At 37.3% G+C, this 27,530-nt stretch overlaps 1 protein-coding gene across 1 annotated transcript in view; it reads right to left on the minus strand.

The window, feature by feature from the left end:
- Positions 1-2,236: 2,236 nt before the first annotated feature.
- Positions 2,237-27,530, minus strand: part of NBAS (NBAS subunit of NRZ tethering complex) — a 183,642-nt gene continuing 158,348 nt past the window's right edge. The window contains exons 49-52 of the mRNA XM_040597509.1: positions 23,853-23,992; positions 17,286-17,430; positions 10,649-10,777; positions 2,237-3,048 (exon numbers count right to left, since the gene is read on the minus strand). Coding sequence (XP_040453443.1) covers positions 2,773-3,048; positions 10,649-10,777; positions 17,286-17,430; positions 23,853-23,992 — 690 coding nt within the window. The 3' untranslated portion in view covers positions 2,237-2,772. The remainder of the gene's footprint in view (positions 3,049-10,648; positions 10,778-17,285; positions 17,431-23,852; positions 23,993-27,530) is intronic.

The raw sequence follows: 27,530 nt of genomic DNA on the forward strand, positions 1-27,530 counted from the left end.
ACAAAAAAGCATTCGCTAGCATATCTTGATCACTCCTAGAGCCAAAATATTATTATGCAACACAAAAGATATGAAAAGGCTGGCACCGAAATACAGATATCCTTGTTATGTGCCTCTTCCTTCACTGCCCCCCCCCCCCCCCCCCCCCCCCCCCCCCCCCCCCCCCCCCCTCCCCCCTTATTTGGAACATACACTGATATAGGCTGATTGTTTTGGATGTATAAACTAAGTGTGTTCCTTACAGATGGAAGTTTTGAATACAGAATAAATCGGTAGTAGTCCTGGCTGCAAGGAAAACATTTATCATGGATTTGTAATGCCAGCAAAACAGAAAGTGGACAGAAGATCAATAACACTCATTAGAGCTTTATCTATAGCTCAGCTCTAAAGTGACACTAAACACAAACTTTTCATGATCCTGAATGAGAATGGTAAGAAAATCTAGCACTGAACTTACTAACCTCAGAACATAACATGCAGACAGACCAAAATGCTCCATTTATGAGGTACAGAAATGTCTTCTACAGAGTAATCCATTTTCTCACTGGAGGTATGCCTTGTGGTTTGCCTGCATCTACCGATTTCCAGTTACATTGCCTTTTTAAAATTTTTTCCTTTCTTTTCTCTGCAGTTCCAATATATTTTGCTTTACTAGTCAGGGCCTCTTGGGACTGCTAACATAACAGAACAGAATTAAGACATATAGCTGAATGATATAAATTTGATTTATATTTGTCAGATACATGGATGAGATAACCTTCTGTAAAATACTGAAGGACAGCTGGGACCACCAAGTACAAAAAAATAAGTTAACAATCTGAAGAATTAAAGCATTCTTAAAAATCTTGCTAAGAGTCCTATGTAAGGTGGGAAGTAACACTAACATCTGAATAATTTTCAGTGTCAGTAAAAGCTGGTAAAACAAAGCAGATCCCAAGTCAAAGACAATGCTAGTAAGAGTCAGTTTTAGTGCCAGAAATGTCATCACCCATTTCTAAATGCTGACATCTAGGAAAGAATTCAGTAATACAAATGGGCAATGAAATAGCTACTTCAAGCATTTAACCTCTTCTTCTTCCATCTCTATGGTTTAGGCTGACATTTAGGAAAAAAGGAAGATTTTAGACACTACTATCTCAATAACAGTCAGCTTTTTACTATATTGCATAATGAAGGGGCTGGCTATTCCAAACAGCACAAAGCTCAGATAAGTGTTGTTACTCAAGCACAGACCAACTGCACCTGAACTGGATCCCTCTGTTGCCAAATTTTGACTGTTACCAGTGTTAATGGAATCCATCACCAACCTCCGTATTGCAGGCATGGCACAGCCAGCTGAATCGTCTATGAACTGCACTACAATTGTTTTGTGTGTTCTTCCTCTGGGTTTTGTTTGTTTTGAGGAGGGAAGGCTGTGGGGGGACGCAATACCTACAAGAAGATTATCAAAACGATGGAACCAGGCTCTTCACAGCGTGCATGGTGGGAGGATGAGACACAATTGGCAGAAGATTAAGATAGGTTCAAACAAGAGGATAAATGTCAAAAAGTTTTTCAACATGGGGACAGCCAAGCAGTGGGTCATTCACCCTTGGTGGTTTTCAAGTCCCAGCTGAATACAGTTCTGAGCAATCTGCTCCAACAATAAATGAATGCCACCTTGAGGAGGAGGTTAGATTACATTACCTCTAGAGATTGCTTCCAACAAGTATCTTACGGATATTACACATAATGTTTCTGTACATTATTACATCAACATCAGATCTGAACACTAGATTAGGCAAAACATTTACAGACTATTTTTAATAACAAATTCCTGTAAACACATGGTAACATCAAACCCTTCTGGTAATGCAGTGTAATAAACAGACAGTCCCCTTGTTAAAAAAACCCCAACAACTCTGAAAACAATCAGAAACACGTTGCCTTATTAAGACAGACAGACATTTGGAAATAAACACACACTTAGGGAATTTTTCAGAACTCAGGAAAAATGTAAGTAAAATACTTTGAAAGTGTATTCACAAAAGGTATCAACAAGTGCTTAGGATCTGAGATGGCGCTTCCCAAATTGTGGAGAGAAAAGCCTCAAAGACTAGAACTGTCTTCAAGCACAGAAAAATTCAGCTTGTCCTTATGACTAAGCATTGCTAAGGAGAGGCAGGAATTACAGAAGAAGGGGCCATATAAAGAAAACGTTTAGCTGTCTAAAAGAAGGAAAGAAAAAAGTCCACAATGAATGTAAAATATTTTATTTATTGCAAACAAAAGCTGGATAGCAACATTGCACAATACCAAATTTTAAGCTTTTGAAATTCTCAGAAATTATTCTTCGTTGTGATTTCTTTTTTGCTCCATATATCTTTATAGTTATATTTTTACATTAGCTTTACATTATGACAAGAGTAAATTACAGAAATTAAGACAAAGTCTATATAATCTGCCAGCTTACTAATGTTTCATTTATATGTCAGTGTGTAACCATTTAACACTTCGATCTGAAAGGATTACCAGATTCAATGCTTTGCTAGTCATAAGAGAATGATACGATCCACACCAATAATTTTTTTAAACTATTAAAAGTATATGGGAATTCACTGTGTCCTTATTTCAGCTGCGACAGAGAAACCAGAACACACCGCAAGTGTGCTGTTCTTATTTTGTACAAAACATAGGTAATAACTAACTATGTTACTTCACTAGAACAACAATTTCTCCCTTTTGTGTAAGATCTCCAGCAAAAAGGCAGACAAATGCATAAATCCAGCATTTTTAGATCCAATGCTGAATAGCCTGGAGGGCAGTAGTGAAAGTCCTGAGTGCTGGATGAGTCCCTCGATGAGACATCAAGAGGGACCCGGCCTCTGCATTGAACCCTGCTTCTTTAAGTTGTTTTGCTATTTCCTCTACATCCCAGCCTCCCTCTCCGTGGTTAGCCAGTAAGTGGTCAATAAGGCGAGGATAGAAAGCAGTAGATATGCACTTCACCACTAATTTGGCATTGAGGAGCAAGGTAAGTATTTCAGCATCGCAATTGGAATCATCAACCTATGAAGAAAGAAAAATCTAAAGTAATTAAAAATTACCAGATACATCCATCAACCAGAACATGTCATGACTGTTCTAACTGCACAGCACGACCTTGAAAGAGAGATGAGTATTCCACACGGATTAACAACAGGGATACGTGCTTTGCATATGTTGGAAAATGTAAAGGTATGTCTTTAATAGTTTCTGTCACAATAATGTAAATATTTGACCTGCATAAAATCAGGCAATAAGGATGCTTAGCAACCTGGCTAGGATTTAAAGAACAGCTTTATAGACTTTTCACAAGTTCTTAGCCCCAGTGCAGAACAGACTACGCCACTTACCTCCACATCAAGAATGACACTCTGAGGAAAGTCAGAGCACAGCGTATTAATTTTTCATCACCTTATATTAATACAATATGTTACATACCACATATTAATATGATAGGCAACATTTGCAGACCCAGCGAGATTTCCCAGAGTTTCAGCATTCACAGAAAGAATGAGATTTTCAGAAGAATACAACTTTTAGAAGGAAACATTCATAGAAGATGTAGAGTACAGAGCTGCTTCCTCTGTGAGACACCCTGGATGCCTCAGAAAAATGCGGTTACTTGAGAGCAAGTATCCTCTTGAAAGTCTTGTCTATAGCCTTACAAATAACACTACAGAATACTTCAAATTCTATTTCTGTTGATCTTGACATGTCTTTCCTGGGTTCCCTGAAATGCAGTGTTGTTTTAATCAGCTTAGGTGACTTACCACTTCAAGAAGTGCAATAAAAAAAATATACTGGCCAAAGGAGGGATAGATAATAGTTTTCAATGACTATATCCTATCAAGTTAGAAATAAATTAATCAAATTATGCTACATTCACAAAACAACCTCTCAGTTAAAAAAAAAAAAAATAATCTGTCTGATTAGCTTCTGGTTTTATTTTCTGTAAAACTGATGTATTATCTTACATGGTTGGTACCAGCAAGTAATGAAGACTCTCTGATCCAGTGATTTGGTACCCTTGAAGACCAATTAAACTGCCACACAGGACTACAGAATGTGGCTAGATTTGGAGCTAAGACTTGACAGTTGAAATTAAGCAATTTTTTACCTAATTAGCATCACAACATTTTTAACCCTGATTCGTTTCAGGACAGCATTTAAAGTTTCCTTGTCTCTCTGTTTTAGTTCAAAGTGAAACAGTGCAGAGCTTTGCTTTCCCATAATCATGTGCAATGCGCTCCATCCACCCCTTGCCCTGCTGCACGCTGCAACAAGCACTCCTTATAACCCCATTCTCTGTCCCACAAAGTTTCCACACCCATTTCTTAGTAACATGTAACAGTGTCAGTTTGCACTTGTGGGGTGGGTTTTGTAATTATTTTCCAGATAGATCAAACAGAACTACAATCTATTAGTCTAGAAAACCAAATGTCCTGGTAAAAACAAACAAACAAACCCAACCAACCAAACAACCAAAACAACTCTTACCTACTCAAGACACAACACTGTGGGATATCAAGCACGCCATTTAACATGGATCATCTACTGCGGGAGACTACTCCCTCCCATTTTCCTATACAGGTCGTCAAACCAGAAACAGGATGTTCAAAGCATGTATCAGCAAAAGTACATGATTTTCTCTTGAATGCATGGAATTCCAAGACTCCCAAGATTTGGCATCTTATTTGGAGGAATCACCATTACATTTCCATGTAGAAGAACACAGAGTTCATGAGGAAATACCAGGTAGCTCCTTGCACTGAAGTGGATAAGAAATTTGCAGCTAGCTTCAGGGGAAAGAACTTCCTCTGAAGTAACAACAAATTCTTTTAGAAGAAGGATCTTTTTTGCACATAAACATTAGTTTAAACACCCAATTAAGACAACTACTAAAAAGCAATGTTACCATTCCTGTGTTAAAAAGCTGCTGCTTCTGGGCAGACAGCAGAGGTAGGATCTTATCAATGAGTCACTGATCTGCCTGCATATGAAAAGCCCTTGCTATCCCCAGACCCTAACTAAGCCTTAAAACACTGGTTCCACCAAAGTTTATCGCTGATCCCAGAAACACTGTTCCAGCAATATAGGATGCAGCTGACTGCAGTTTAAGCAAGTCTCAGAGGTGCAAGTGTCTTCCACACAAATTAACACACAAGCACTTTCCATATTGTGTGAACATGTGAATAAACGATAAACCACAATAATGACAAACTCAGAGTATATATGATGAAGAAAAATCATTATGCCCATCTAGACTTCCATGCTAAGGGTGCTAAATTTTTCATTGGTGTAAAATGTGTTACTTCTGGAAGGCTTAAATGGGAGCAGCTTTAGTTTTTCATATCCATTTCTCCTTCAGTAGGATTTGACAGTGCAGATTTAGCATGATGCCCGCACACAATGCACACGTGTACAAGTAAAAGAACTAATGGAGTTAATTACACTGAGGAGAGGAACTCCAAACTTTTTTTCCTTTGACTTACATATCTCTTTGGGTTTTGGCTGAAATCTACTTTCAAGATGTAAGCATTCATGCAGTATCTCTGTTGACTAGCTCACTCCTTTAGACTGTGATGATCAATACCCTTCCCTGCTAGAGACATACATATTCATCTAGAAAGTGAGATGGTATAGAAACAGATTATTGCAACAGATGTACTCATTTCTACTGAAGCAGCGCTACAGCACTCTGCTTCAAATAAGGCCTGTGCATTTTATCAAATGTCTCTTTCATGCAGAATTTATAAATGGATCTGCATGTACAGATGGAAAACCACGTCTCAGAGCAAGGTTTCTGTCAACAGAAGTGAGGACCCACTTACGCTCTTTCTCCACGAGTCCTCAACTCTTTCTGCACATCTTCAGCAGGATGGGAAGAAGCCTCATCCCAGACTGCTAAGTGCTGCTTTTAGAGAGGGTGGGGGATTCAAGCTGTTCCCCTGCACAACCTGTACTGACCCCTGCGCTGATTGCTGTATTTCTGAATCAGAATGGCAGTTTGTGTTTTACACTGAACTTGGTGCTCTCAGTGCATAATTAGTAAGGGTTAAGCATGCCTGCCTGGGGCTTTGCCATCAGCACACTAATATTATGAACTGCAAATAGGCTCAGGCTTGAGGCGTCAGCTCTACCAAGGCAGCAGGTCCCCTGGGCGTGCAGAGACAGGGAGCCTGCAGGTTTTAAGAAAGCCTGTGTGTGAAATAGGTCGGTGAAGATCTGTTTTGCTACAGGTGGCACCTCTTCTGATGTACTCGGAAGAGGAACTTAAGACATGTAAAAGGCTTCACTTATAAATCACTGAGGCCTCCACAAATCCATGTGATCATGAATGCATATCAGCATCCAGTGTTCTTTCTGGTTGCTAATACAGCCTACACGGCCAATGTACTTATACTTGCTATGATGCAGCATATCTTGCGGGGGCCGGGGGGGAACCCCTCCTCCTACAGTGAGAAATTCAGATAAGCAAGAGCAGGTCAGGTGTTATCTTTTGCTTAACTAAGAGGCAAGTCAGGGTCTGGGCAATTCCCCATCAGCATTGTTTGTGCAGGGATCTAGAGATTCTGCTATTAGCAAACAGACAGGATTACATCCATAATTTATGGATTATAAAATCCATTCATTAAGAAATATGGATACTAATGGGAAGATAAGAGCTGCTGCTGATGTAACAGCAGAAAAGAACTGAACCTGCTACTTCCCTAAATATTAGCTCTCTGCTACTACTGGAGATAATGCTTTTTATTTATTTTCTTATTGGAGTCTACAGCTATAGGACAGATAAATATGGGGAGAGAAGAAAACAGAGTGATTATAAATAAAGTCTAGAAAAAACAAACTAAAGAAAGATATTTCACCATAATTACTGTTAGCTTACATTAGCTTATATACACATAATTCAACAAGATTTCTTTTAAAAGGTAAGCCACATCAAGTGAGTAGCCACAAATGGCATAAGACACTGGAGAACACTGGAAATTCCATTATTTCACATTCTTTATGATTTTTCATATTAAATTTTTCAATAAATCATGTTGCAAAGGTGGTATCAGTACTTCATCATCTAAAGTATAGTATGCAAATGGAGCTAAGGTATTGTTTTAGATTAACTAAAAAAAAAAATCTAGTTCTAATTTCTATTAAAGCCTTGACTGAAGAAGTATTTTCACTGATTATATTAAGCCCCATTAGTAAGCTGTTTTAACAGTACAACTACCAACAGGTAACAGAATATTTACTTGCTCTGTCAGAAGTATAAAAATCACTTTTGAAGATAACCCAGTGAACAGACAACACTGAAACCCTTCCCAAAACCAATCTGACTCTTAAGAGCAAACTGAGCCCTATTGGCAGTAATAAACTTATTTAAGGAAACCAATTTTTAAAATTATTCACACACCACAGAGTAAGTATAGTTATTTCTGTTACCCAAAAAAGACAAGTGACAGTTTATAAAAAGATACGCAATAAAAAGAGAGGTCTGCAATTCCAAAAAAGCTTACACAAAAATCTTGGTTGTTTTATTACAGGCAAAAGCTATACAATTCTTAGTATCAGCACTTCAGCATCATCCTTAACTGTAAACATCCATAAAGCTGTCAGCAACATACAACAAATGGCTAACTAATACATCGTATCAGCAAGCCAGTGCTGTATTTTTCTCACAGCCATGTTTGTGAGCTGTGTTTGCATTATGTCAGGGAATCAATGGCTATGTTTTCCCTTTGCCAGATGTTATTTGTCCTTTTCCTGTTTAATGTAAGCAGAAATGGGCTTCCTATGAAAAATTCATTAAGAATTCTACAAAGAACATTAACAGGCCGAATACTGTTTTTAAAACGCAAAAAGTATGCATACAAAATTATACTGGAGAAACAACATTGACACAGCTAAGCAATATATGCACTTTTAGTACAACACCAACTAATGTAATCGTAAGAGATGCATATACAACATGGAGTAAGAGATACTTTTCCAAACAATGGAAGAACAGCTTCTAAATTTAGCATGGCACTCTTCTGTACTAGTTGCTTTTCTAACATTGGCAGTGGAATGTTACATTCAAGGTACTGGCTAAGCTCTTTGCCCAATGTAATGAAGTCGATAGGTAAATTTTCATTGACTTAGGATGAAGCATTAGACCAAAGCTAAAAGTTTTGAAACTTCTAAGTTATTTAGCAGTCTTACAGAACTATGCACTCAAATTAGTCATGAACTTAAAAGGAAAAATTAGAACAGCTTATCAAGCTGTCTCCTGCATAAGGCAGCCAAAAAGAAAATTATTTACGCCTGCACAGGTGTACAAAGTGTTTTATGTTAGTAAAAAGATAATATGGTTCCTGGTCCCAAAACTCCAATATAAAGTAACCAACCTAGGGTGTACAAAACCAAAAGTTGTAGCATATTAGAACAAAAAGGGCAGTTACGAGAGCAATACAATTAGTAACCATTCAGAAAGTGCTACTACGCAGAATTATGCTTTAAAATTAGTTAAATATAATGTACTTGGACACAAATTCCCACTGGCAAGCTTCAGAGCGAGTCACACAGCAGCTTCCACCATAACAAAAAAGTCAATTTTGAAAGGTTAACAAGAACATGTAAGTGAGAAAGTGCATACATCCATCAGATCTCTGCTTGCTTTTCAGTGAGAACTTCTTGTTTAAAAACAGTTACAAAAAAAGCCTTGTTTTGCAGACACAATCTGAAATTGCAGGTGGTAAAAGAAAACTATCAAAAAAATTCAGAGATTATTATATTGGTGATTAATATTTATAAAATTATGTTCTGCATAAAATTTGTGGTTTATTTATATAAAGAAAAGGGAACAGGCATATCTTCATAAAAACCTGTGGTTCTTTACTGAAAATGCCAAACTGAACTAGGAAATACTCCAAGTTCATATTGGATGCCAACTATGGCATTGGAAATTTCATACAAGCAGATACGTATTATGTATGATACACCCTGCCATCTTCCATGCTACCATTTTAAATGTTCATAGAGAACAGGTTCAAAAAGCTGGTACTTCATCTATTTTGGTAACCAAGTCCTTTGGAAGGAAAAATAGCAGTGTCTGAGATGGAGCCTGTGCTTCCAGATCTGTTGCTTCTCTGGCTGGTCCTCACTGCTGTGTTCTAGAAAGGAGAGAAATCCTTTCTCAAAGTATTCAATGGATACAAAAAGATAAAGATTCTGGAATACAATGTGTGGCATAATAAGGAGACACAGCACATAAGCAGGAATAAATGAGGAGGACAGACTTAAGGGAGAATCCAGGGTAAGAGCAGGATGCAGAATTATCTTTTCTAGGCAACAGAAGATGGTGTGAAAGTAGGGAATAGGATTGCACCATTTGTTGCAACCAAGGAATCTGAAAAATTTTTATCATTCATACAACTAGAGCAGAGGGCCTGCCCTAGAAGGCTTATGCAGAAATAGGGGCATGTTTGCCGCTTTTGTGCATCTTGGAAAAGAGTTACAATTTCAATCTGAATTCCTACAATTCACAATTTAAAAGCTTTTGTGTTTGGGGGTGCTTATTTTTAAAAGATATACACAGTTCCATTTTTGTTCCCATATGGGCAGTTTCATTTTGAAGTAGCAGATGGGAAATTTATGACAAATTGTTATTTTATCTTGAAATACGCAACCAAGAGCTCCTTAAGATATGGTGCAGCTGGGAAATATTAGAGATGAGGTTTTTTTACTTAGATATTATAATTCTGGAAATGTTCAATGCAGTTAATTTAGCCAGACAAGAAAGCCATTCCCTTTCATATAAAGGTCTCAGACAATACCTCCCTTCTCTTTTGTTGTGGTAGAATGCCAGATCATAAGCCATAGCTAACATACACTCTAAGGAAGTCAAGTTGTACACGCACAAGTTCAATTAAGAGCTTCAAGAAGTTTTAAACCCAGCTCAGTTTTCAGAAGATAAGATAAAAGATAATATAATGCTTTTGTCTAGGAGACTAGCTTTTATCTTTTTAGTTATTCCTTCTTAATTGAAAAGTTAATATGGGAGGGGAGTAATGTAACTTTATATAACAAATGAAAACTACAGTCATGTCTGTTAGTTCTTGTCCAAAGAAAACAAGATAGCCTTTAGGTGGTTTTTTTCCCCAGAAACTTTGCTACAGTATCAAACAAAACCTGTTTAGAATTGCATGAAAGTCCCCAAACATACCATCTTGCATTTCAACTTTTCCACAACAGAACCCATGATGTAACAGCTCTCCACGTGTATATAAACTGCCACGTTTGTCAGAAACAAACTCATCTGCTGTACTATTATCACTTTAAAAAAACCCAAAGTGCTAAAATATTAACACAGAGATAACAATCTACTTTATATAACGGAATAATTTCTGCTCTACCACACTGACTCAAAATACCGTATTAGATAATTTAAAGGAAGTACTATGAGTTTTAATCACCTCAAATATATATAAAAGATCTTAGTAGCCCTGTGTTACTACTCACCGTGGAGACAATAGCTGTGGAAACTTTTTATAATGATAAGGGTCTCAATAGTCTCTGCTTACTGTATGAAGATAAAAGAGCCAATTTATTACCTCGAACTCTGAAAGGTGGTTAATTCAACTGCTCATACCTTAGCAACAGCTGTTATCTGCTCCAGTGCCACAGCGTGAAGATCTTGATCTTTGCTTTCTACCAGCAGTTTCAGGGACGGCAGCAGAAGGGACTGGTTAAGCAGCAGTGAACATAATTCTTTTATACACTGAAAATAAAAATAAACTCATTTGGTGAGTACCTCTGGAGATACTAACACCATCATTCACACTAAAATTTATGAAAATTCTATGTCAAATGCAAAATGAGAACCAAACTTCTACAACAAATTAACTCCCTGTTGGAAATAACTCTTCAGAAACTTGAAAGGACAAATCTAAAACAAAGTGGAATGCAGGGTTATAAGTGCAACATTTGTTATATTAAGACAAGGCAGGTACTGAATCACCATTACAACCCAGAGTTTTACTGTAAGAACAACACTGCAATCACAGCTTTCTGTGGGACTAATATATTTATGCTTACTGGAATACTGCAAAGCTCAGGAAGAAACTTAAACAGACACCTGTGATATTTCTGTAACTCAATTATGCAAGGAAATAACAGTATATACCAGAGTTCAATCTTTCGAAATTTTATGCTGTTTTTATACATGATTAAAGGTTAGCAAATTCAATTTTCTTTATTCATCTGATTTGTCATGGTTTATAATATAGCGCTAATTTAGCATCATAAATCTTCTACAAAAAGAAACTGACCAGAGAAATGTCTTTTAATAAACAAACAAACAAAGTCCCACAACAAACCTACTGTGCATTTCCAAATCTTTAACCTGGCCTTCAGTTAAAACAAATAAACGAAACATCCTACATGTAACTTGTGGGCTGGAGTTTGTTGTTTTTTTGGTTTTTTTTCCCTCAGCATTGCAGTGATTTATTCATTTATACATAAAAAAGTACTTCAACTAACAAAAACTGTTATAAATCAAATTATAACTTCCATTTCCCTTTTTGCCATTTCCAAGACTTTAGGTCATTTGTCACAACTGCTTTCCAATGAGGCTCATCAGAGGTGTCCCATGGTCCAGGACAAATTACATTAAATGCTTTAGATATTGTATGGTGATCACCTTGAAAATGGTTTCCAACTCTTAGAGGTGCGCTCTGTTTCACTCCAACATTTAGAGAGCAATTGTCAAAGGAGGTCATCCGCTAAATATTAAGCTGAGAGTATGCAAGTCACGTATTTTTTTTATACCTTTTTATAGTTTAATGACAAGAGTAACGATGTGATGACCAAGACGCAACCACACCTTCAGCAGCATAGTTTTAGTAGCTGTGCACCTGAAAGCCTAAAAATTATTTGAAGATGAGGAGACATTAAATGCTTTGACTGCAGAGATACCTGGCCTTGCTTGGCACAGGGAGCTCCCTCTTCACGTTGATCAGTCTTTTCTAAATTTATACCTACAAGAAACACTGCCTAAAAGGCTATATCCTATCACACTGAGCTCTGAGTCACTGAGGCAAGGCTTGTTCTCTTACCCAAACTTGTTCCTTTAAACTTGTATTGTGTACCACTACTAATTGCTGATGTTTTTAGTGAGATACGATACAGGATCACGGAACAAAAAGGTTAAATTAGCATTAAGCTCTGATTGATCAGTCACATGCTTATTAAAACTTCTGATAATTTAATATTCCATTGTATTTGAGCAGTACACTACCATTCCAGCAAACTTACTGAATGGTAGAGATTCATTCTGTGTCTCTCTTTCTTGAAAATGTGTATCCACAGCAAAAAATGCAACTTATGTTCAGAAAAATAAATTCTGAGAGTCATAAGATATATAACCTCAGAAAACAGAAATTTTACCATGCTTGCTAACTTATTCTGTCTGAAAGCCTTTCAAAACTAACTGGAGAAGCAGTAACATATGAAATAAGTCATAACTATAAAAAGGCTCTCTAAAAGAACCCCAAATCATATTTTGGGATTGTAGGAGGAAGAAAAGGAAACCACACAAATTTTAAAATGTAACTAGGTACTGTACATTTTTAAAGCAAGAAGGCAGGGAAAGAAAAGATACAGATGTTGCATCAGTTTGCTGTCTCAATGAGCTGCTTTAAAAAAAAAGAAAAATCAGATCTCTCAGCAAGCAAATGCAATAATACAGACATTAACATTGCTATTTTCAAAGCAACAGCATTTAACTCCTATGATATGCCTGCATTTTGTTTTCTTCTTAGATGCTTCATAATATACTCTAGTACTGGTTACATGTTCTAATGGGGTTGTTCTAACAATCTGCCTTGCTCACCACAGAGGCATAAAAGGTCTCCACATAAGGAAACACATGCTTAGCTATCCAGTTAACTTCTGTTTATCTTAGAACAATTATATTTTGAAGCCAAAGGTCGTTAGATTTCATGTAGGTACCACTCAGATGACTTGAGTAACTTTGTGCCTGATGATAACATGTCTAGCAAACATATCCAGTCTTACCTACAAAAATATTTCAGTATAGAGAATCCATAATCTCTCTTGAAGGAGAAATAACACATTCCAAAAGTTATTTTTACTTACTGTCAAAATATCATGTCTTATCCTAAAATTTCAAATGGTATAAATTAAATTCAATTGGTTCTTGTTACACCTTTCTTTGTAAAACAAGATTTTTAGTAGCTTGTGTTCTATCTAAAAATATCTGCAGAGTACAATCAATAACCTCTCAATCTCTGGTAAGATAATGCACTGCACTCCTCCTTCAGTCTTCAAGATATTTTCATCTGTGCACTAATTTTTGCAGGTTCTCTCTTTTGCCCCTCATTTTTCTATGCCCTCTTGAAATGCAGCTATACTAACAGGGTATTTTATTTTAATGCCAGTCTCGCTAGTGGTTTATGGAGAAGGCTACTTCTTATCCACTCTTCTTCACTTGATATCTCGTAAGGTAAGGCTGCACTTCCTCTGTTTTGCTTATGACACTACTTTGTGATTCATGACATACTCATGTTTTTTTAAAAATATTAACGAAAAGCCAAGAAAAGCAAAATGCTAAATACCTTTTTTGCTTTAATTCTTATTAAAACATCAGACAAACGAACAGCTAACAGTTGACTATAATAGTAACGGGTGAGAGTACAGCACTGAAAATTCAGCCTACAAAAAAAAATCACCCCCAAACACCTAAAGAAATAATAAATCAAGTAAAGCGATATCACCCTCCAGACAGGTTATAAAAGACTGGAAAAGAGAAATACAGTCTGTCTTTCAAGCAGGCACACAAGGGGAAAAGATATTGTAGACCTATCAGATACTCCCCGTTCATGAAAGCCATCAAAACATAAAATGAAAAACTAACCAAAAAAAGTGTATGGAAGTATGTTCCCACAGGGCCCTGCAACAGGTTCTACAGTTAGGAATAAGGCCATCACTATGGCACATTTTGACTTTAGCAAGACTTTGAAAACGTCACATGAAACACTCACTGTGCTCTGCACCAGGGAAATAAGGTGTAGGATAATGTGGTCCAGCATGCAAAATCTTGGAGTGGCTTCAATCTCTTTTTCCACAGGAAGGGAGTGGACAACTTGCCAAGCACTGAATACTGAACACTACAACTAACTCCTCGTATCTCTGCCAGAAATGACTGCACTGCTGCTCTGGACAGAAATTGGAAATCCAGCCCTAGGCAGCAAGCCACCACCCACAGCGCTTCTCAGAGCAACACAAGTGGCTTTCTTTTCTGCAATAAGCACTCAAAAGCCTTTGAGTGTCTGCCCGCCTGCAGTGAGAGGCTGTGCTAAGAGAGGGCATGATCTTACCTGCGAGAGGGACAGGGAAGTCCCAATTCAAAATCTGGAATACCACGATTTAGCTGAAACCTTTCTAAGATAACTTTTCTGTCTAGGTAGGTGGCTACCAATGGTTCACTGTGACACCAGTGAGGCATATTAAGTGGATTTCATAGAAATCTGTTTTGGGTCCAGTATTCAGTATTTTCATGGATGGCTTGAAGGGCTGGATAATGAGTAGTACAAACAGCATTGTGTCTGGAGAGGCTCAAAGCAGACTGAAGGGCAGCATTTAAATTCAAAATTATCTGAACAAAATGAACAGGGACAACTGTGAACAAAGAAAAATATATAATGTAAACTCATAGATAAAAACAGGAACTAGATACATAAATAGAAACAAGGAGACCAATTGGCTGCTACGTTATTCTCAGAGATAAGCATCCTATGGCTACTAGGACCACAGGGTGACTACAGATAAGAGACTAGATGCATTCTCCCATTGAGGTGTTTATGTTAACTGGCATATGACGCATAGTTTGATAGAAAAACATGAGATATTCAGGAGTCACACTTTAACAGTTGCTGGGGGGAGAAGGATTTGCCCCTTTCTAAGGAGATTAATCAGACAGTCCAAACACATGTGCCTTCCAAGCAAATAAAACAATGCTTCTTTCAATTAAGAGGAATGGAAAAAACTATCCACTGAATAGTGTAAATAAAATAAAAACAAACAAAAACCCACACACACAGACAAAAAACAAACCACACACACAGATACAAAGATTAAAGCTACGCAGCTCTCCAAAAGACATTAAAAAAAAGAACTTGGCTATAAAAAAATTAGGAAGACCAGCAGGAAGTAGAATAAAGGAAGAGAGAAACCTTTTTGGTTACATACAAAGAAACAGTTTTCCTTACTTCTAGACCATCATGACTTGAAGTTAAATGTTTTTTCCATCACAACCTTTGGACTTCAGAATGGCATATGTTATTCACGGTGATAAATTGATATCTCTGTTTTTAGAATACCATCATTCTAGGTCTTTCTTAATCAGTGTATTTATTGAAATGTGAAGTAATCTAAACAGGTTAATTGTCAGTAATCAGATTTTCATCTTATTCAGCCATGTGGTTTCAGCTCTCCAATTTGTGCACTTAAGTAATGCAGCCGTGCATACAAATAAGTTACTTAAATTTATCCATGTCGTTCCCCCTCTTCCCAAGTAGAGATTGAAAGCAATCAACCTTGTTTGTAGATAACTGTACAATTACACACTTTAGAGCAACTCCTCCTGTTGCTGTACAGCAATCTGTTCAGAGAAAAGGTATATTTTACATTGGTAAAGGTAGTTTATGCTTGAGGACCAGAACACCCTCATACTGTACCTGTATATTCACACCTACATGGAAGGCTCCTCCAACACCCTGTACCATTAAAAAAGGAAGGGACCTCCAAACAAAGCTGCCAACCAATACCAAAACTGTCTGCAAACAGGGACTTACGGAGTTCAAGAAAAAGTTTACTCAATGAAGTGAGCAAATCATGACCTATTCTTGAGCAGAACTCTTGGTGAACTGACTTGCTGTATGACAGTGACTCTCAGTGGGATCTGTCTTCCTGGATCATTGAGCTGAGGTAGAAAATTCTACTTTCACAAAGTTTGACTGCTCCTGGGCACAAGTAAGACCATGAGTTTACAAGCTATGATGCACCATTCAATACCTTATAAAAAAAAGCTACATATAATTACACCATTCCCAGGGATAGAGACCTGCCTTCCACCAAAAACTTTTGGTGGGATGAACTAATTAATTTATGTATTTACCATTTCAGCTTACTGACACTTTCCAGAATCACATTTTACATAGATTTTGAACTTGACTCAAATCAGTCTGTTGGACTATTTAAAAAACCCACATCCCCACCTGTCTGTATTTTAAACAGAATGTGTTGTTTCTATTCTGCTTCTGGTCTTAACATCAGCTGTTTTCCCAGCAGAGTGTGATTGCGTTAAGATAAAGGATTAATCAGCCTTCTAAAAATATGCACGACTACTCTGAAGTTGTGCGAAGTTTATTAAGCATTTCTCCAATCTGTCTTCATTAATATACAATGTTTATGTACAAAATGCTTCAATAATTTTATACTTAAAAGATGCTTGTCTTGAAGTATGCATACATAGTTAAGGAAGATAGAACACCATGATTATTACAAAGCAATTACTTGTTATTATTATGTTTTTTCAATTTCCAACACATTTTGCAAGGATTCCTCACTAAACCTTTACGCATTTATTAGTAGAGAAAATTACCGATAATTTAATTAACAGCTTTCGCCACACTGACTTCAATAACAATACACTACTAAAGACTTTCTACAAGTATGTCAAAGAATAATTTATACTGGAACAGACCTCTAAAGGACAGCTAATCCAACCAGCCTTCAATCAAAGCAAGTCCAACAAGATCCAATTGCCTGTGACATAATCCAGTCAAGTTCTGAATACATGCAAGATGGAAACTCCATGTCTCTTCTAGGCATCCACCTGCTCTAATGTTTCAAAATTTTAATGACGACAAACATTTTCCTTATATGTAATGTGAGTTTTTGGTGATGTAACTTATCTCTATTGCCTCTTGTCCTAGCACTGAACATCTCTGAGAAGAAGCTAGCTCCATCTCCTCTGCATGTTTCCTCATCTGCATATTTAAAGACAGCAATATGATCTCCCTCAGCCACCTCTTCTTAAAACAGAATGAACCCAGCATTCTCAGCCTCTTTGCATTTTTTGTGCTCCAGCCCCGTAATCATCTTGCTAGCTCTCTACCAAACTTGATCGAGTATGGCAACATCCTTCTTGTAGCTGGGACCCCAAAACAGGACTCGTATCCATGACACCCAGAGTTAAAACTTACCTTGACAGGGAGCATGTGCTTTGTTTCATACAAAGAACGGCAGATTTTCAAAATTTCGTTTCCTGTGTTCTCCTTTTCCTCAGGTGGGCATCTCTGTAGCATAACAGTCCCCAGCTTCACCCAGGGATTATCATTTGTGCACAATCTGCCCAGAAAAATCAGAGATGTAAATAGAATATAAATATACATACACTCCTCCACCATTTTCTGTAAGTTTTTTTTCTTTTTTTAGCATATGTGAGTTAAAGAGAGAGGAAAAAGTTTTGAGACAAGTTACCACCATGATGCCATCATTCTTTCAATGCAGCAAAGAAGCTTTAAGTGTTTTTGAGTTATGACATGCTGTTACAATCCCTGAGGAATCACACACCAAATAAATATTGATCAGACTGGAATAACATAGGAACAGCTCCTCCTGGCTTCACACCAGCTGATTTCCCAAGCAGAATGGTATCAAGGGAGGGGTGACAGGAATCCAGAATTCCTAATTTTGTTTGCTTTGATCACATTCCAACAGCATCTGTTTCTCAAGTATCTGTCTCTTGCTTCTCAGTGGAGAAAATATTTCCAAGATTCAAATTCTAATTTTCAGGTCCGACAAGTACAAACAAAAATAAACTTTTTATATAGCCCATCCAAACAGGGTAGGAGAGTGGAAGTACATGCATCTGTTGTTCTTGTCCGCTACTAGGTATGGACACAGATACATTTGTTTCACATATTTAAAACGTTCTTTTCATTCCACACAGAACTTTATGCCATGTCACTGTTACACAGTCAGTCTTAAACAGACAGCAGACAGTAGATACAAGTACATTTTATCACGCATGAAGGCAAAGGCAATGTTTCTTGGCCTACAGCCCCTGTTTGCTAGATCATGGAGCTGCTTGCCTACTTTTGATAGGGATAGGTGTACTTGCTAGGACTGGATGCACTGACAGAACTGGGTAGCAGACCAGGGCTTTTAAATGACAACGTGAAATTTAACACTGGAATACATCCACACTGCCATTTTCCTAATGTGAATTAAGGTAATGCATTTGAATTCCTTTCTACAATGAGCTAAAATCATGCACAATCCCAGCTTAGACTGTGATTATATTAAGCCACAGTAACACAAACACTATGTTCATCTGTGCATAAACTTAAGAAGGCACAAAAGGTAGTTTAAAAATCACTCCACCAATCTCTTTGGCCATTAATCAGCATCCCAAAGATATGGAAAACTTTTCATTTTAGCTTGAAGGAAAAAGAAAAAAAAATAATCACAGCAAGACCAAATCTGGCAGGTTGGTCTTACAATTTAGAGTAAATTAAGATACTCAGCTAGCACATACAGGAAGGAGCAGTAAAATGCTGTCAAAGCACTGCTTTTCAAAGATCATTCAAAAAGCAGCAATCATTGAAAGTAACACATTAATATCGCTGTAAATTGAGTCCATAAATAGAGTCTGTTGGATTGACATATACTAAGGAATAGGTCTGACAACTCTGGAGAGGACAACCACCAGTATCTACTATTTCATGTATAAAAGCTATCTCCTCCTCATCTTCCACTTCCACAATGTACGTAAAGGAATAAAACCAGCTCCACATGAAGCTGACGTTATATCCTATTGTGAAAACCATACAGAGATGCTAGGAGTGGGTAACTTTGAATGCAAATTAAATATAAGTCATTGTCTGTATTCATTCTGACAACTTAATTGAGCCTTTCCATCAGTCACAGTCACTGAGCACAGAGCTGCCACAAATCAGGCTGGGAACAGCAGAGCTCTTCCTCTCCTTTCCCTCCAACCTGATGGGTCAAACCCAAAGATGCCAGCTTATTCAACAAGCAGAACATGATACACTTAATCTGTGAACCCCTAGAAACTTCAGAAGAAAAAAATGCCTGCAACTCCTTCGTTAGCAGGAACTATCAATTTAGCCAGTGCCATGTGATCCATCTCTTGCTTAAAGGCATAAACAGTCATAATGAATTTCCATTTTTATAGCTGCTGCCTCCAGAGTACATTAAGAAAACCTGTAAGAATTTCCCATTAGAAAAAGAAAACAACAACAAAATCACACTACTAAACACAGAAGTCAGAAATAACCAGAAAGATGGAAGGCAATCAAGGCTTGCCACATGCAGGTTTATTTCAGTAAAGTATCAGATATATACATTACATCAATAAAGCTTTTCTCCACACAATTCCTTACAACTATTTCAAATACTTGTGTGATCTATTAACAAATACCCATTATCTTCTGTATCTAAATAAAAACAATATTCAGTTACCAAAGATTTGACACCTACAGGTAAAATTTAGTTTTCTTCTCTCCTGAATTTTACCTTAGTTCAACTATGGTTAAAAAAAAAAGAAAAAAAAGGCTTTTTTTCAACATGAAAAAAAGTAATTATTTAAAAAACTCAGCATGAACACATTAATTTTTTTTTTGCCCAGAACCAAAACAGGGGAATTTTGAATTAAGTTTAAAAAAGAAGAGTGAACTAAGCTATTGAGTCCCTAAAAGCAGGTCTTTTTTAATTCCAAAAAAAGCTAGCCTTTTTTAATTCCAAAACACCTTATCAATACTTAATATTAAAAAATGCCTTTTGAATGTAGGTAGGCAGCAAGTTCCAAAGAACTGCAGAGCTTCAGGTAGTGTCAATAACTTTTTAAAAAAATATCTTCATGAAATGCTTAAAATGACATCTGACTATGAGACACCTAGGCAGAAAAGCATCGATGCATAACAAGAGTGTGAAAATAAAATTTTAAAAGTAAATTGGTTTGAGTGCTGACTGAAACATCCAAGCTACCTCTTTGTTTCCTCACAGTCATCATGGCATATTATGCTATGAAGAAAAACAAATTTGCAGGTGAATAATGAGTTTTATTATAGCTGGAGTGTTTTAAAACACATGAACTCAAAAAACCTCCGAAACATTAAAAAGCACAGAGGTCATAAGAATTCTTTAAGAAATAAAAGTCTACTAAAAAAGAAAAAATCCCAAACTTAAGTTCTTTTACTTCTTCATTTTGAGCCTTCACAGAATGTAAATTGTAAGTTTTCTAGCTTTACATTCCAGTATATGTATTAGATATTTACGGTTAGATTGAAACCCAAAATTCTAAGTATTCAGATGACTCAGTCCCCAGTTCTTGCACATATCATGCCATTGTTGCTAACTGACTGAAGCAGAGAAGGAAAAAGTAAGTAAAGATTAAACAAAAATCTTAATACGTATGACTAAACAACTGGCTTATCTGCTCATAGTTTTCCCCTTTGCTCAAGGATTTCTTAATACAACATCTTTTAAAATGAGACTGTGGAAAAGTACTTCCTGCTCCTCACTCCAAGCCAGCCAGCAAGGTAGGTTTTTCAGGAACACAACTTCAGGAACATAGCTGTAAAAAACCCTAGGCTGGTAAGCGTAATTGAATGCTGTTAACATGGAAATACACAACAGAAGCAGAAGAAGGAAGAATGACCAATGTAAGAAGAGAAGAGCCCAGAGCAGACCTTAGACCCTAAAGGAGTTATGATACAGGTGATGTAAATATTTTGCACAAATTTTCAGACTGCACAGATCTTGGAGCTAAGAGGTATCCCACCCCTGAAATCTAATCCATTGTTAGTTGTGAAAACAAATCACATTTAATCATTCATTTGTTTTCTCTTCTTCAATTGAGGAAGTCAGCATGAAGGAACAGAACACCAAGTGGGAGATAAAATTAAATATTTTTTAATTTCCTCTGTAGCAGTAGACAAGAACTACCTATATATAAGAAGTGTTCTCCTTTCACAAAATCTTTAGTCTTTCTGTTCGACATAAGGAAAAAGAATTTTGCTAATTGCAGTAATATTTCACTTGACAATCTGTTCCATAAGTTTAACGCTTCATTATTTTTTTAACCTCAAACACTACCTTAAAGTTTGACAGTTCCCACACACTGTGAGACATACAATTTTTCATTACAATTAAAACAAAACTAGAAAGAAAAGTTGGAATATGAATTTCTGACAGATCAAACAGCAGTCCTCATACTACTTAATGTACAGAAAAAAAATCTTTAGCTGTTAAAAGCATCACGAAGAATTTAAGATTTATGCTCATCCAGAAACTGCAAACAAACTACGGGCTTGAAGGTGAAAAACCCTTACAGATCACCTTCTATATGGAGCAGTTCTCTACACTACACAAAAGAGTTACTTAAGACTTAACTTTTCTGACATATCAATGCACATAACTTTGGGGAGTGTAGCCCTCAGGTAAAAACAGTCTATAATTCAATTACTTTGGAGTATTGATATAAGCATAATTTAATGTCTCCAACATAATGACCATCAGATATAACATGGCACATTGTACTAGACAGCAAAAAAATTATTATTGCTCTCCTTGAAAGATATGTGACTTTTACCTCAGAAGATTAAATGAATGCTTTTATCTTAGAAGTAATTATGTTATAGAATATAACAACTAACATTTTTTTACTTCTAAATTTGTTCAAAGTCACAGAAAAAAACCCAAAGAACTGGTAAATAATAATGTAGTTAAGATGTTCCAAATTAACATCTTCAACAAATACCCATTCTAATGGGTACAATGCTGAAGTTCTAATTATTTTAATTTAAAATTCTTGAGATGGTCTTTATTCTTTACTTTTGAATACTCCATTTATAGACAGAAAGAACAGATAGTGGATCCAGAAAAGAGAAGCACCATTGCTTGGTACCATTACCCTCACAGACCTCTTGCAGACTGACTGGCACAGCTATCTGAACACTAATTTCCAAACGTTTTTCTGCATTCTCCAAATGTAACTTGGAACGGAAAAAACAGTCACAAATTTCTATTCCTTTTTATGGATTTTGTACATACTGACAAAAATAAGAGCAAAATAAATACTTTAAACTAAAATGTTCAGGCAATAAAATCGTTTTCTGTCTCTTCCATGAAACATACTACATATGTATAGATAGTTTTTACAAGAAACTGTTCCAATTCAATTCTGCTTTAATGAAACCATTTATTCTACCTAGTGTGACCCTTTCCAAAGCTCATATTCCTCTTCATCATACTTGAATTAATTGACTGAAAACTAGATGATATTATCAAGAAAGAAGACTCCACAGAAATCATTTAGATTGGAAAAGACCTTTAGGATAATGACCCCAAGTGTTAACCCAAATGCCATGTCCATCTTAAGTGCCACATCTACACATCTTTTGAATACCTCCAGGACAGTGACTCAACCACTTCCCTGGGCAGCCTGTTGCAATGCTTGACTACTCTTTCTGGGAAGAAATGTTTCCTAACGTCCAATCTAAACCTCCCCTGGCGCAACTTGAGGCCATTTCCTCTTGTCCTGCCACTTGCTCCTTGGGACATGAGTCTGACACCCACCTCACTGCAACCTCCTTTCAGGTAGTTGTAGAAAGCAATAAGGTCCTCCCCAAGCCTCCTTTTCTCCAGGCTAAAAACCCCAGTTCCCTGAGTTGCTCCTCATGAGACTTGTGCTCCAGACCCTTCACCAGCTTCATTGCCCGTCTCCGGACTTGCTCCAGAGCACCTCTACATCCCTCTTGCAGTGAGAAGCCCAAAGCTGAACACAGTGTGCGAGGTGCACCTCACCAGTGCCAAGTACAGGGGGACAGTCACTTGCCTAGTCCTGCTGGCCACACTGTTTCTGACATAAGCCAGGATGCTGTTGGCCTTCTGGGCCACCTGGGCACATTGACAGCTCATGTTCATCTGGCCGTCAACCAGCACTCCCAGGTACTTTTCCTCCAGGCAGCTTTCCAGCCTCTCTGCCCCAGCCTGTAGCACTGCGTGGGGCTGGTGTGACCCAAGTGCCGGACCTGGCACTGAGCCCGGTTGAATCTCATACCATTGGCCTCAGCCCATCAGTCCAGCCTGTCCAGATCCCTCTGCAGAGCCTTCCTACTCTCAAGCAGACCAACACTTCCACCCAGCTTCATGTCATCTGCAAACGTACTGAGGGTGCACTCAATCCCCTTCTCCACATCACTGATAAAGCTATTAAACAGAACTGGCCCCAATACTGAGCCCTGGGGAACACCACTTGTGACCAGCCACCAACTGTATTTAACTCCATTCTCCACCACTCTTTGGGCTCAGCCACCCGGACAGTTTTTCACCTAGTTCAGAGTACACCCATCCAGGCCATGACCAGCCAAGTTTCTCCAGGAAAATGCAGTGGGAAATGGTGTCAAAGGCTTTACTAAGGTCCAGGTAGACAACATCCACAGCTTTTCCCTCATCCACTGAGCGCGTCAGCTTGTCATAGAAGGAAATCAGGTTTGTCAAGCAGGACCTGCCATTCCTAACCCCATGCTGACTGGGCCTGATCCCTCACTTGTTCTGTATGTGCCACGTGATGGCACTCAAGATTGTCTGCTCCATAACATTAGCTAGCACTGAGGGCAGGCTGACAGGTCTGTAGTTCCCCAGATCCTCCTTCTAAGCCCTTCTTGTAGATGGGCATCACATTTACTAACCTTAACTCAAAACCTTCAAACTCTTATTATATGTTTTGAAGAAATGCTCACCCATTGCTCATATCCATCGGCGGCCAAGCTTGAAGCAGTAAAACCAAGTGCTGAAACTCTGATGGACTGTGACTAGACTCCAGAAGTTCCAGGAAGAGATCATACCTCTTTTCTTCATTTTCAATATCTTTTATCTCTACCTGGAAAAAAAAAAAAAAAAAAAAAAAACAAACAACAACACCCAACAAAACACTCTAATGATTTTTTGTTGGTGGTTTTTTTTTAAGATATCAATTATTTAAAAGCAATTAGCAAACTATCTGTAAGGACATCACTGTTTAAAAACAATGTAGAAACACAGTGAACGTAATTTCCCCAGAAACAGTTTCTTGCCTTGCTTTTCAATTACATACAAATAAAGCAGAAGAGTACACAAGTGATGGGGAATGACTTAGGTGTACGTTCCTAAAACAATATACCCCACACAAGTACATTCATTGATTAGTTCGGAGGATCTTATGTCTGTGATTCTTCAAACAACCAAAAATTCCTTAAGTTTCCTCTTCTAAACATACAGACATATACACACACATATTTTTAAAGAATGAGTATGTCTAGTGCTTCCCTTTCTCACCTGAGAAAATTCAAGTTTTATCTGAATTTACAGCACCTAATCTTTTCTCCCATAGGGAAGAGCCCTGAAAGAGGATTCTAAATTAATTTACTCAGCAAAGAACACTTGCTGACAAGCACTGTAATATTTCTCTGTATAGGTGTTTGAACCTAAGAAAAACAAAAACCCATACCCCATCAGCCAGCCACCAGACAACTTGTCTCAGAAAAAGTGTCCATCTAAGTTTAAAAGCTGCAGCTTCTGCCAGAACTTGAAATCAATTCAGTTGATGACAGGTTCTTTTAAAGATAATTATTGCTTGCAGTCTGCATGGTAAAAAAGTGCAAGGTAAAAGGTCTGACTGTTGAAGGAAGGTTGCTATAAATGAGAAACAACTTGCTACTAAATGAGAAGCAGCTTCTGCTTAACAGTTTGGCTATCACACTAGGAGGGCTTTCACAAATGGAATAGGTAATCACTGTTTATTTGACATACAAAAGTGCTTGGGAGTTTAAAAATAATCTGTTACAATAACAAGGTAGCTTACTCTGTGTTATTAACACATTCTAACGCTGAAATGCTCTTTCAAAGTTTGAAAAGTTCCAGAATATCATACACTTCAGTTTCATCTTATAATTCTGCTGAAGATACACAGCATTAACTGTTAACTTTTCTGTTTCAGTCCAAGAAGTTCTAAGACATCAAACACAGACAAAGTTTTCCTCACTTCTGTGGCTACTCTGAAAGATTACAGATCACATTCCCATCTTTTGAAAGTAACTCTGATACATCAAGGCCAAATTTTTCAAAAGAGGTTGGAAAACAAAGATTACTGATGCATTTACTGAGTTGCCTACATAATTTGTGACTTCAAAATATTTAGCGTTGAAAAACTGTTTGCTTCTGTCTCCAGAGTACATCTGAAAGGACTGTATACTAAAACATTTTAGATAGTGAAGAAATGTTTCTGAGATCTGTCCATTTAAAATACTTTCCTGTTCTGCAAATGTCACACAGCAGATATCTGTTACCCACTTGCAATAACCCTACATTCCATCTATACTTGTTAATACAAAACATTGCAATCCTCAATATTTAAATCACAAGGCTGAACAGAGAAGGGAGAACAAGAAAGGGTAAAAGGGACATAAGATATGTTAACCTCTAGGGACCAAAAACATTTTGCAATTTAGCAAATGATGTACTATATAGACGAGAGAAGCCCTCTGATTACTTCATCTGTCCCCAAACTCCTTTTTCAGGCAACTAGCTCTTTAAATATTTAAACCAAGTAACTAGCATTCTGGATAGTCCATTGAGTATATTTTAGTATATCTGCATAAACAGCATGTTACTTCAAAACACAGGCTAAATCAGATCTAATAATAATCATAAAAATGGCAAGAAATGGCGCAGACAATATTAATAGATGAGAAAAGCTGTCACAGAAATTAAGCTATTAGTAGCAGAAGGTAGATGAGAGTAGAGGTAGATCAGACATCCTATTCAACATAAATTGAATTCCAGTAATTCTGCCTAATAATGCATCTATACAGACTTGGGTTCACTTTTTTTTTTAATGAGGTTAATTAATCTAACATTAGAATCTTGCATTTTGGACAGCTGGATCCTTGCAACATGATTGCTCATAACAAAACACATTAATATGTTTGAAGTAAATTGGAAGAATTAACCTTTTATTCTCAAACATGGGGTGCATTTCTGCAATACTTCTTTCTATAATAGCCTTTTTTCAAGTCACCTACAATTCCCACTAAAAGTAATAAAGTGAACTTTCTACAATATTAATTACTTACAGTTTTTAAAGTAAACTATTGAAAACTCAGGGGGTTTTATGTTTTTTTAAATAGACTTCACTTCCACCTACTGTGAAATAGTTGAGATTATAAAGCTGCAACATAGTGTGTAAGTATGCATGCTTTTAAGAGTGCATGTGGTGATCTAAAATTGCAACTCTAAAGATAGAGGAAACGGAAGTTTAATGACTTCATAGAATCATAAAATCCTTTAGGGTGGAAAAGACCTTTAAGATCAGTGGGTCCAGCTGTAGGCCTAGTACTGCCAAGTCCACCACTAAACCATGTCCTTAAATGCCACATCTACGTCTTTTAAATACCTCCAGGGGTGGGTAACTCAACCACTTCCCTGGGCAGCCTGTTCACATGCTTGACAACCCTTTCCAGGAAGAAATGTGTCCCAATATCCAATCTAAACCTCCCATGGAAAAACTTCAGGCTGTTTCCTCTTGTCCTATCGCTTATTACCTCAGAGTAATAAGCTACAACAAAACAATACACATAGGAATGAGTTCTTTAAAATTTATATTTACTACACTTATATATGTGTGTGTGGGTATGTATGTGTGTGTGTATATATACACACATGCATACACAGAGAACATGTTTTCCTCTGTATTGTCTCTTTCTGAGGCTGAGGGAGAGCATGGTGAGGAAGCAGCCACCTCTCACAGCAGAAACAGATCACACTGTGTTAAAAGGTAGAAATTTCATCTTAACAGAGGTAAAAGCTAGCTGAGATGAAGTTGCCAAGGCTAGTCAAGCCTACTGTTAGCTGTAACAACACAGCAAAAAGATTAAAAATTCTACTTTTAATTGAACATTCTTTGTAGTGACTCTGAATGATCGATTCAGATGACAATGTTGTAGAAATGCTGTGCCTTGTTGCAGGCATTACAAGTATGATCATATCTAAACCCATGGTAATGGGATAATACTAGTTCAGCTCCCCCCCCCCCCCCCCTTTTTAAAAAAAAAAACAAAACCAAAACCCGAAAACATCCCTCTAAACCACTCAAAGATTAATCATGCAAAGAAAACTTGCCATGAACTGCTCGGAGCCCTGATAGCACAAGTGCCTGTAAAGAAGAATCTGTCACTAAACAGAATAATAAGGCCCATATCCAGGCAGTGAGGAGTACGCTTGAACTTCAGATGATCCCAAAGGAATATGAAAAAAAAAGAGAAAAAAGAAAAGAAACAAGGAAAAAGAAAGCAAGGACTTTTAGTCTTTACAACAGATTTTCTCCATTCTGTCTTGATTTTCCCTAGTTTCATGACTTCTCTTTGGCACCAGAACACAGCTGC

The sequence above is a fragment of the Falco naumanni genome, chromosome 6 (assembly GCF_017639655.2).
Source record: "Falco naumanni isolate bFalNau1 chromosome 6, bFalNau1.pat, whole genome shotgun sequence".
Classification (NCBI taxonomy): domain Eukaryota; kingdom Metazoa; phylum Chordata; class Aves; order Falconiformes; family Falconidae; genus Falco; species Falco naumanni.